General features: G+C 41.9%; 2 protein-coding genes across 7 annotated transcripts; both read left to right on the top strand.

Annotated features, from left to right (window-relative positions):
• Positions 1-1052: 1052 nt before the first annotated feature.
• On the top strand, positions 1053-4211 carry LOC134025439 (retinol dehydrogenase 14-like). Its single transcript, XM_062468475.1, has 2 exons — positions 1053-1479; positions 3403-4211. Exons 1-2 carry the CDS (start codon positions 1126-1128, stop codon positions 4018-4020), a joined length of 972 nt encoding a protein of 323 aa, XP_062324459.1. The 5' UTR covers positions 1053-1125; the 3' UTR covers positions 4021-4211.
• Positions 4212-7893: 3682 nt separating this feature from the next.
• On the top strand, positions 7894-11926 carry LOC134025437 (putative nuclease HARBI1). 6 transcript variants are annotated; one of them, XM_062468472.1, is made up of 8 exons: positions 7894-8849; positions 9051-9227; positions 9318-9379; positions 9462-9548; positions 9636-9677; positions 9746-9919; positions 9999-10034; positions 10133-10401. In XM_062468472.1, exons 1-7 carry the CDS (start codon positions 8846-8848, stop codon positions 10032-10034), a joined length of 582 nt encoding a protein of 193 aa, XP_062324456.1. In that variant the 5' UTR covers positions 7894-8845; the 3' UTR covers positions 10133-10401. The 6 variants fall into 6 exon arrangements, 5 of the variants coding, with proteins under 5 accessions (XP_062324456.1, XP_062324455.1, XP_062324454.1 ...); XR_009931017.1 differs by having other exon boundaries at positions 8469-8849; positions 9746-10034; positions 10133-10394; XM_062468471.1 differs by having other exon boundaries at positions 8469-8849; positions 9746-10395.
• Positions 11927-12215: the final 289 nt, after the last annotated feature.

The raw sequence follows: 12215 nt of genomic DNA, 5'->3' as shown, positions 1-12215 counted from the left end.
CGAACACAGCAGTAGTCTAGTACTGTACCGTAGTAGTACAATTTACCGGGGCAGCTTCTCCACACAGGGCTATATCGCATTTTGCGTTGTTACTGACAATGATCGTTACCAGTGAGCTTTTTATGAATGAGCGGTTTTCCACTAAATAAATGTCAAGCTTATTTACGTTTTGGGGGGCATATTTTCAGTTAGCAGATGGTACTGTTTGAATCGCGATTCCATCTTCTACTGCCGGGTAACGTCGTAGAATAATCTTCAAAGGGGGTTCTTTATTAATGAATGAATGCAATGAGTAGGCTAAATGCATGAAAATATCACGAGAAGGGAAAAACTTAAAATGACGTTTAAGTCATAGAGATTAGGTCAATTTTTACACCGGTCTGACAAATTTATTCGTTTTGATTCAATGATGAGGCAGCCTCTTGCAGGGGAAATGAGAAGACATCTATTTCATTCTACACTTCACTCGTATTTTCAGTTGTAAATGAGCAGCAAAAAAAAAAATGCTTTTAAATCTATGTAATCTTTATAAATAATAAGTATGCATTTTTATATAAAATATACAGAAATATCAGTTGTAAAAATGTCATTCAAAAACGGACCCCTGTGCAACCGACGCAAGCAAGCACACCCTACAATTTCCCCAGAAATTGTACCCTCTCTAGTTATTATATGTTTAGGCGACACACACTTAAAACAATACTGTACATTTATTTGAACAATGTTCTGCACATTTCATTATCACTTAACTGTTAACTTTCTCTGGTGACTAATAGCAGCGCAATAATATAACAAATATGCTCGTTTAAATGGAATGTTGCAATGTTTCTTTTCGAGAATACCTGAATGACCCATTTGTTTTACTTTTTTTCCATACATTTGAAGCCCAGTCACCCACTGACAATATACCGGCTCACTAAAATGCACGTGGATGTTTACTTCTTATGAATTTGTCCGCTGCAAATGGATCGGCACCCTTCGGGGCTCCGTAGTACGAATTTTGGCATCACGAGCTCGTCAAATTACTGCATAGCCCTTTGGTGGTTGATGTTTTTCGGTAATGGCGTAGGTTGCGGTTGCAACGTTGCAAATGTGTAGTGAGTGAAAGGCAAAGTCTTCGCTTTAATGTCAGGACCACTCATTGTAGCCGCTGTCATCGGCGGAGGAATAATCATATTTTTACGTCGTATGTTCCCTAGAAAGAAGTCTGTACATTTGTTGCAGTATCCTGTCGATATAATGCGAGGAAAAACTGTTATCGTGACCGGAGCAAACAGCGGCATAGGAAAGGCCGTAGCCTGGGAGCTGCTCAAACTCAAAGCTCGGGTGATCTTGGCCTGTAGGGACCCACAAAAAGCTGAAGAGGCGGCTAAGGACATGAAGAAACAAGCCGGCCCCGATCAAGGCGAACTGGTCATTAAACAACTTGACCTTGCATCCCTTAAATCGGTACACAGTTTTTGTCAGGAGATCATTAAGGTTTGTAATGTTTGACATTCACTTGGCCTACACATCGGTCACTCATTGTTGACAATGACACTTGTGTGGATGGTTCGGGGTTATCCTTTTCAACCATGATATTTAGGTTGTTAAAGCTGTGTTGAGATGGCTCCTCTTTGGATCTGCTGGCCTGTGTGGAAACTTCTTCACTCTATCCTTTCCCTTGTACTGTAGCCTATATCTAAACGTTCAGTGGGATACAGAGGCACTGTTTTTACATTTTTAAGTTTAACCAAAATCAAGGGCGTAGGTTTGCATAGGGTAGGGACTAGTCACGACCAAGTTTGGGAAAGACACAATTGTCCCCACCAATATTTTGTTATTTAGCCGGTCAAAAGACGCTGGCGCCGGTAAATTAGCCGTGCGCTACCCTTGTCCAAACCCGACCGCACTTCTAAACACTGGCCGCTGCTGTTTTTCTGGGGATATTAACTTGATCCAGGGTCACCAAACTGACCATCAATGCTGTCAACATATCCGGGGACGTAGTTATGTCCTCCACAATAAGATATCACGCTTCAACATCTCCAAACTATGCGATAAAATCTCAATTTGACTGTATACCACCACCTGCTGGATGTTTTGTTGAACTCTTCTCAAAGTTTGCTAGCCCCCATCCCTTCCTCCCCTCGACTACAGATCACGTCACACATGATCGTGTATTTTCATTGGCAAGACAAAGTAGTGTTAAGCTAGCATTGAAATACACTCATATGCTAACCCATAGTAGCAGTACGATGACAACACAGACACACTTGTCAGAGTAAAGATCGTCGCCCAAGTGTCGCCGAGTGGTCTTTCGGCCATAGTAACTTTCCTATATTATTTAGACATGTAAACGTCCATATATGTTCATGACATTTTACACGTAGATTGCTTGGTATGCCTAAAATAATACTACTTACACTTTGCTGGCGATAGCAAAAGAAAATGCTGGCAAAAAGACCGGAAACTGAGTGTCCAAACGCAGTTCGGGTTTGGCCAATAGTAGTTTACAGCGGTCGGGATTGGACACAGTGACGTTAATGGGACCGTGATAGTTTAGCCTAGTACCAGGAGGCTAGCAACTCAAAAGTGATATTAAGTGGTAATAAGTAGACCTATATGATCCCTTGGATAGTAATATGGCTATCCCTGTAATCTCAACCAATGTCAGAAGTCAACTAAGCATGGTTAGTGTCTGCATTAAATTGATGAATTACTGTGCAGGAAAAACAGCACTCTGAAGCTACAGATGTAGAGCAGGTTGGTGATGAATCAGCATCAGGGGTTTAGGTGAGAAGTTGAATTGTCCATTTTGGTAAAGATTGCATTAAATTGCTGTTTTTTAACCCTTGTGCTGCCTTCGGGTCACATGACCCAAAGGTTCATAACGAACCACTGTTGTGTTTACCCAATTTTACCCAATACAAAAACAAATAAAAAGAATTTTCTTTTAACCTTCACAATGTGGGGGGTCTGAGACAGCCCGATGGTTAAAAGAAAATGCTTCACTTTGTTTTTGTATGCAGTAAAGTTGTCGTAATACGACGGTGGGTAACAATGACTGATGGGTCAGAATGACCCGAAGAGAACACAAGGGTTAAGGGATGTTTAGACAATGTTACCCATGAATGTTATCATTCACACTTACACTTGTAGGTAGTAAAAAGGTGCTATAAATTGGGATGCCCAAATATAATTCATTATTTCATTGCTCAGAAGTCCAGTACAGATGATGTAGGCCTAGTACAGCTCCATAAAACCTGAACCAATTACATACATATACATTATGTATGTAATTAGTGTCCCTACCAAAGCTGAGACCAAACCTACGCCCTTGACCAATATAATGTACATAATTAATGTAATAGAAAAAATACAAAAACAGACAAAATATGTATTTTTCTTTGATCCTGACAGGATGAGGTCAAGATTGATGTCCTCATCAATAATGCAGGAGTCTACCAGTGTCCTTACACCAAGACAGAGGAGGGGTTTGAGATGCAGCTGGGTGTCAACCACCTTGGCCACTTCTTCCTAACCCACCTTCTATTGGATTTCCTAAAGGGCTCTGCCCCCTGTCGCATTGTGGTGGTCTCCTCCAAGCTTTACAAGTATGGTCACATCAATTTTGACGATCTCAACAGTGAGAATGAGTATAATAAGGCTTTCTGCTACAGCCAGAGCAAGCTGGCCAACCTGCTGTTTACCCATGAGCTCTCACGCCAGCTGGATGGCACCGGAGTAACTGTTAACGCCCTCACTCCTGGCATCGTGAGGACCAGGCTGGGCCGGCACATGCATATTCCCTTTCTGGCCAAGCCCTTTTTCTACCTGGCCTCTCTGGCCTTTTTCAAGAGCCCACTGGAGGGAGCCCAGACCCCACTTTACCTGGCCTGCTCCAGAGAAGTGGAGGGTGTGTCCGGAAAGTGCTTTGCCAACTGCCAAGAGGAGGAACTGTTGCCCAAAGCCATTGATGATCATGCAGCCAGGAGGCTGTGGGACCTGAGTGAGAGAATGGTTGGTCTAAAGCAATGAGAGACCTATACTAGATTTTTACTAGGGCTGTCCCCGACTAAGATTTTCTTTGGTCGACCAAGACTCGACTAAACACTTCTGAAAATCAACTAATCGAAATTTGAAACTTTTTTTTTTCTATAAATGTCACAATGTTTTTTATCAAACCCTTTTTTGTGATGTTTTACCTAACTGCTTTAAGATAATATGAAATAAATACATACGTAAGAAGGTAGATTGACAACTATACAAACATACATGTACAAACATTTTCCCAATCTGACTCAATGTAGCTGCTGGACATTCCAGATTCAGCCGCTATTGACCTTATTCCGCCCAGCCCACTTTTTTCATCTTTTTGCACTTCCGTTGTATTGGCACTTCCTGTTTACCGGGGATATCATTCAATTCAATGGAGAACTGCCGAGAAGTTCCGCTGCTAAAATATTAAATAATTAGGTCGATTTGTGCCAGATGTGCTATGTTCATGTGCTACAACAAGTCAGCAATACACCCTTTCACTGGATGGCTTGAAAACGACTTTTAAGTGTTTATACATTCGTTTGCCGGTCAGATCGTCTGCTGTGCTGCGATAAGTTACATTAACCACAAACATAAGATGTTGTAACGATTTCACTGCAGGACGTATGCATTTGCTATACTTTGTTTGAAAGCATAGGTCCTCTAGAATCCAGTCGTTTGATTAATTTTACAGTCAGTACATGTATTTGAGATTCCCCCGCAAAACCGACCAGCTAACATTGTTAGCAGTAGAACGTTAGCTTCTTGTTTATCTACATGAGGCTCTAGTTTTTACATCAGGTCTCTGCTATTAGCCATAAACTGCAAATGTATGAGTGACAAATTACACAAATTATGCTGTAATAATAAATAGTAACAACTTTTTCATCGAGGGTCTTTGGTCCAAGCTTTATGCAGTGTGTTAAAACTTACATGATATAGGGTGTGCACTAGTAATCTTCCCTCTTATCTAATGGCAATTAGAAAGACTATTAAATAATTTTAATGCTGCGTTGTTTCAAAAGCTTTACATTACATTTAGATGCACTGCAGCAGTTGTTTTGCTCACAGCCATGCCCATATATTTGGTTATAATCTTGTATCTACTAATATCTTACATCGAGAATACTAAAACATACTAAAATATAGCTGCAAGCAGCAATGGGGTGGCCAAACAGGTCAGATGACCCAGAAGAAACTTTCGACATCCTCAGAAAAGGGTTCCAAGTACACGCAGCACGTTTGGCGTGAATCCATCAAAGATTTGCTGAGATACGACACAACTTTCTGTTTGGCGGCTCTGCTGCCAATTTCGATTGGCTGTACCGGACAAACGGTTTCTAAAATAATTTGATAGTTTGTGTGAGGATTGCATTGACTATATACAGCTTGACTACAGGTAGCTAGCGACTGCGGTGTACCTGGCTTCCTTTGTAGTGGCTTACAGTCTTGCTAAACAGAGAATCAGAGACATGACAAGCTCGTCGGCTTTGGGTGGATTCTAACCTCTGACGTTGCAGTTGCCAGGACACCAACTTATCCTAGTGAGCTATTCTCAGTGCTGGAAATCACAGAGTTCAGTTACTGGTTAAAAATATAAGCAGTTTTTCCTGTGGCAAGCGGTTGTCAGATTTGGCCCAAGTTTAAACAGCTGTAATTCAGTCTTATTTTGACATGTCAAGGTGATTGTGGTCTGAAGATAATCTGTCCCAAATTTTGTGAATATTTGATACATTTTGTAGGAGGGGTAGGACAAAAACGTTTTATTAATTCATTCAAAATGGCGGCATCAATTCGGCTGGTATCACAAGTTAACATGTGTCACACACGGGATCGCCCCCCTAGAGGTTAGAGGACACATATCTATAAAGCACAATAAATCTGACTCTTCTTGAGTATAAATCCCCTGAGAATGAAACATTATCGTGACCATGATTATACTGCTAGACAGCTATTGTGGCATACCTGGCTTCACTAAACAGATAAACCAGTATCATGACATGCTTGATGACTGTGGCTGGATTCGAACCTAAGACCTTGCACTTCAGAGGAACCCGTCTTATCCCAGTGAGCTATTCTCAGTGCTGGGAAATACTGTGTTCAGTTACTGTATAAAAGAAAAGTAAGCCGTTTCTCCTGTGGGAAGCATTGTCAGATTTGACCCAAGTATAAAAAGCTGTAATTCAGTCATATTTTGACATATCAAGGTGATTGTGGTCTGAAGATAATCTGTGCCAAATCTGGTGAATATTGGATCCATTGTGTAGGAGTAGGGAAAAAAGTTGTATTCATTCAAAATGGCGGCCTTATCAATTCGTCTGGTATCAAGAGTTAACATGCGTCAGACACGGGATCTCCTAAGATATCACGAGCTCAAATGACACTACCTTTTTTCGGTCCTCTCAATAACAGGGTCATGAATCCATACACCAAGTTTGGAGTCAATGCATCAAAGATTCGCTAAGATATGACCTCACTTCCCTTTTTCCAGATCAGTTGCTGAATTTGATTGGCTGTAACTAACAAACGGTTGCGAAAATCAAAGCTCCAGGGGATAACTTTTGTGAGGCTTGGTCTGAAGATCATCTGTGGCAATTATGAAGAAGATTCGAAAAGAATTGTATCAATCACCTTGATATGTCAAAATATGACTGAATTACAGCTGTTTATACTTGGGTCAAATCTGACAAAGCTCGCCACGGGAGAAACGGCTTCCTTTTTTTTATAAAGTAACCGAACACAGCATTTCCCAGCAGCGAGAATAGCTCACTGGGATAAGACGGGCTCCTTTGAAACGCAAGGTCGTAGGATCGAATCCAGTCATCAAGCAAGTCTTGATACCGGATCATCTGTTTAGCGAAGCCAGGTACACCAGTAGCTGTCTAGCAGTATAATCACAATGGTAACGATAACGTTTCATTGTCAGGGGATTAATAGTCAAGAAGAAGCAGATTCATTGTGCTTTGTAGATATAACGCTGCTACATCTTGCCAGTGCATTTGGTCTCAAAATGACATATTTACCAAACGCTTATCGTTACAAAACTCGGTGTACGTTGATACGCAGATTTTCTATACATGTGTGAGGTTGTCTCTTGCGGTGGTCAAGAGGTCACGGAGCAAGCCTTGGACAATACACATATAGATCAAGGAATGTGCTATGGTCAACTTAGGTTAAGTGCAAGATGCAGAGAATAGTACAAGCAATGATTGATGACCGCATCACCTGTGTGTTGTTTCTTCTGTGCATCAAGTTGTGGAATGAGTACCGTTTAAGGAGATGTTGTGATGGTAACTATATTTGTACAGTCCAGCCATATATAAAGGACTTCTGAGAGACATGTTTTCTCACTCATGCTAGCCACTCTGTTGTGGATTGGTGGCATGATCCGACGTCGAGCTAATAAAACCGAGTCAACCCTTTTTATAATTGTCGTGACTCTTTCCGGCCTGCCTGCTGAGAGATCTCATCCTTACATACGTCTTTTGCGCAACACCGTGAAGGTAATCGAAAGTTTCGGGGTAGCGCCACCGCGTTGCCGAAAAGTATAATGCGATTTAAAAAAAGCGAATGTTTTTTATTAAAAGTTTTGCTGTGCTTCTTTAGCTACTGAATTTCCATATTGAATGCTGCTTGGCCCCTTCATTGCTGCTTGCAGCTATATTTATTATTAGGGGCCAAGCAGCGAAGCTGCGAGGCACCTATTGTATTTGTTAGTATTATTATTGTTGGAATGCTGCTTCAGCATTCCAACAATCAAAGAACAAAGTATTGTTCTTTGAATCTTTATTCAACTTCTTCTATTTCTTCCAAGACAGCTTTCAGCGCTTTCAAATCTTCAGCTATTAAAACCGTTCAGCTATCAAAAAATTCAGCAGTTTCAGGCCATGGGTGCTATGACTTTTCAGCTTTGTACCTCTTATGCTTGAATTAATATAAATCAATATTCATAATATTTTTAACATGGGTTTCCAATGGAGTTTTCTTTAAAATCCTCTCAAACTTCTTTAAACTTCTTCAGCTTCCAAATCCTTCTTCTTCCTCAATCTTTCAGCTAGAGCCACCATTTAAACTTTCCCAAAACCCTAAACTATTTTTAAATAATTCAGCTTTTTGATATCTATTCAACTTTTTTCAATATCACTGATTATGTTTCATGACTTTTTCAAGCCGTTTCTGAGATTTACATGGGTGTACGTGAAACCCTAGAGTGCAGACTGAAACGCTTAGAGTGGAGGGCAGCTTCGGATGTCGTTGAAAAAATATTTCTAGTTTGCCAGCATTGCCACAATTTTCGCTCTTCATGCTTCATTTTTGGATCAATAGATAGCTAATTTTGTGCTGGTCGTAGACAGTTGTCTGTTGAATCCAACAGACGTACACATTTGTTACGAAACAAAGCGAGACAAAGTCCAACTCTCGCCCCATAGAAACCAAAGCAAATCGGGGGCCTGTTGCACAAAAGTAGAATTAAGACATCCGGGATAAATGACTCAGCTGAGCTCAATGAAGCCAAAACATGTGCGTCCAGGCTTAATTGGTTGCACAAAGACCAAGCCAGGATGAGCAGACACGGATTCATTAAGCCAGGTGAAACCAATCCTGGATAGGTGCGCGCTCACGGCTCACTCAAATAGACCCCGCCACAGATCACAGATTAACTGATTTACCATGGCAACTAGAGCCGCGTACTTTTCCCCGTCGGAAGCACAAATCCTCATGGAGGCATACGAGGAGGTAAAAGATATAATTAAGAAGAAAGGCAACACCGCCACAGTGATAAAGCAAAGAGAAAAAGCGTGGCAAAGTATTGCAGACCGCCTGAATGCGTAAGTAGTGCACAATTACACACTCACCGCTCCGCTGAAACATCACAATTACAATTCAAATATTTAATTCACATCTCCAAAAATGCAGTTGTACTGTAATTATGAAACGGTTAAATTTTTTCCCTGACTAATATTTAACAAAGCACAAGCATATATTGTACCCAGAAGGTGCCTGCTCACACATTGTCTGTACTGTTTTAGCAGTGAAAAAGAATACCCACAGACAAGGCACGGGTGGTAGGTCACCAAAGGCTGACCTTACCCCAGCAGAGGACATGGCCTTGGAGCTAAATAAAGGCAGGCCCGTCTTAGAGGGGATCCCTGGGGGGAAAGAGACGAGCATAGGTTCCTCCCAAGATGCCACCCGCTTCATTCAAGGTATGTCCTTCCATCTCTACATGGGATACAACCACATTCATATTGAATCAATTTGGACTGTCTGACTTTGGTTTACCTATTGCCTTGCAGTGTCTGGCAGCACTGTGTTCCTGTTAGAGCCACCAGCACAAGCACCAGACGATGCTGATCCAGTGAGTACTCCATCAAAGGCATACTGTAGGCCTGGCATGTCTTGTCTACTAGCTTCAATATGAATCCGATTAAATGTGATAGGGTGAAGGCCCCAGTGCAGCAGCAACAGCACATGATGGAGACGATGATGAGGAGGAGACCATCTCTCTGGATTCCAGAAGGCATGAGGTATCATGTTAAGACTGTGAAAGTACTATTTACCCTACAATGGTGAGGAGTCCTCATCAAAATCAAAAAATCTAATTTCTTTTACAGGACCCAGATGCTATACAGTGGGAAAACCAGCCTGGCAACATAGTGCGTATTAATAAAAGGACACCACATCCTGCCAAATTCCAGCTGCGCTAATTGTATTGTGTTCACAGAGCTCACAAGCTATCAGAAAGTTGTATGGCAACCACCTCCGGCGCCAAATAGAACTGGCAGACATAGACATTCAGTACAAGAAGAAAAAGATGGAAAATCTTGCACTGGAGTCCGAAATAAAAAAGAGGACAATTAGGAAACTGGACCTTGAAATAAAAAAACTTGAGAGGGAGGTGAGATATGCCTTCAATGTACACTGTATGCTAACTGTAACACAAATGTATTAATCATTATTTTTCTTTCCTCCCCCAGCTCCAAGAAGATGACACAGCTGAAAATAAAAATTAGGTATATTCTCGTAAAGTCAAGTGAGCCATGACATATGAGCTCTTATTGTGAGCACACAGGACGGTGGCATCTTTCTAAGGTTTTTTTTATTTTCCCAGCAATCAGTACAACCAAGTCATCGTTATAAGGCATCGCCCTCTTTTGCCCACCCCCCCAGCACCAGGTGTGGCCACTAGCCTATATGAAGGCCCAAAATTGTGTGTTCCTTTCTGCTCTGACAATGGCATGCCCATTCGTGCGAGATGTGGTGGATGAAGAAGCACTTGTGCTGAGGAGAGCCTTCAGGCGAGAAAGGGTCTTCAGGGACCGGTTGGACCCACTGGCCTTCCCTGATGACCATCTATATGAAAGATACAGGTTTTCTGCAGATGGCATCAGGTATCTATGCAGACTACTGGGTCCCAGGATTAAGCACCGCACTGCACGGAGCCATGCACTGAGTGTGGAGCAAATGGTTTGTGTGGCCTTGCGCTTTTTTGCTAGTGGAGCCTTCCTGTACTCAGTGGGGGATGCAGAACAGCTGAACAAGGCCACAATTTGCCGCACAATAAGGAGTGTGTGTCTGGCTATCAAAGCATTAGCAGATGTCTTCATCTCCTTCCCTGGCCACAGAAGACTCTGTGACATCAAAGAGGAGTTCTATAGGATTGCAGGTAAGAGGATCTACAAATTACAGGACAACTGTTAACACATAGTAGGATACTCATTACTTTGTGTGACAGGTTTCCCCAATGTCATTGGTGCAGTGGACTGCACACACATAAGGATAAAAGCCCCCTCAGGTGCCCATGAGGCCGATTTTGTGAATAGGAAATCCTTTCACAGCATTAATGTTCAGGTGAACATAACTTTTTGATATTGTCCATTGACGAACACTCTGCATTGCCAGTGATGTGCATTGATTGGTGTAATATTCCTCATCTTATGATTTCAGATGGTCTGCAATGCTGACTGTGTGATCAGCAATGTTGTGGCAAAATGGCCTGGCTCAGTCCATGACTCCAGAATCTTTCGGGCCTCTGAAATCTATCAGTGCCTATCACAAGGTAAGCCACACAACCCCTATATATAACCATCATGGCTGTGTCAAGAATATCACTGTGTTTATGAGGTAGTAATGATGAGATTTTGTGTTGACAGGTGAATTCTCTGGTGTGTTGCTGGGAGACAGGGGGTATGGCTGCCAGCCTTTTCTCCTGACACCTTTCACAGACCCCCAGGAAGCACAGCAGGCCTACAACCATGCCCATGCCAGGACCAGGGCCAGAGTTGAAATGACCTTTGGCCTCCTGAAGGCACGCTTTCACTGCCTTCACAAATTAAGGGTCAGCCCTGTTAGGGCATGTGATATTACTGTGGCTTGTGCTGTCCTCCACAATGTGGCCTGCCTGAGGAAGGAGAGGGCCCCCAGAGTGCCACCAGCCATGGACTGGGACAATCCGGCAATCTTCCCTGATGACGACAGTGGTCGGCTGCTGAGGGACCAATATGTGTTGAATTATTTTAGTTAGTATGTGTGCTTTCAATTTTGGTTAAATATGTCCTGCGGTGGCAGAGGAATTTGGGTTTTTTTGGGTTCGTTTTTTTACGAATTTGGCCTCTTATGATGTTTGTGCGGTATACTGTGTGTAATACAAGGCTGCAGGGAGGCTACTGCATCCATTCATTTGTCTGTTCAGTTGATGTGTATGGATTTGTCCTGCATTTATTTTAGTGTGCAGACATGCAGGGTGTGTTATATACAGACCTTTGAATGTGTATGTATCATTTTGTATAATATGCTTGGATTCTGTGCTTTCCATCTTGTAGAGTCACTGTGACTTCAGTTTCGAAAGGAGCTGATGGTTTACCTGCTTTGTTTTGTCCTTATTCAATAAAGGAACATAATGTTACACATTGTGTTTTTATATTCATATGGAATGTGTATTTGTTTATATGACAGAGTACTAGGGCCACACTGAAGAAAAAGGATAAAGTCATAAATTTATGAGGCTGGTTCTTTCTGCAGAAAAGCTACATATTGTTTTTACAGTTTTGATACTTATGACAATGTGATACTTAATATTCTGGCACATCAGCATGTCTTTGTTTATGAAACCATTTCACGAAATGCCCCACATCTGTCATTTTAACAACTGTCCTCCTTTAAAACAACTGGTTACAATATTATGACTTGTGTTT

Source organism: Osmerus eperlanus, chromosome 8, assembly GCF_963692335.1.
Source record: "Osmerus eperlanus chromosome 8, fOsmEpe2.1, whole genome shotgun sequence".
Lineage (NCBI taxonomy): Eukaryota > Metazoa > Chordata > Actinopteri > Osmeriformes > Osmeridae > Osmerus > Osmerus eperlanus.
This window is presented reverse-complemented; position numbering and strand designations above follow the sequence as displayed.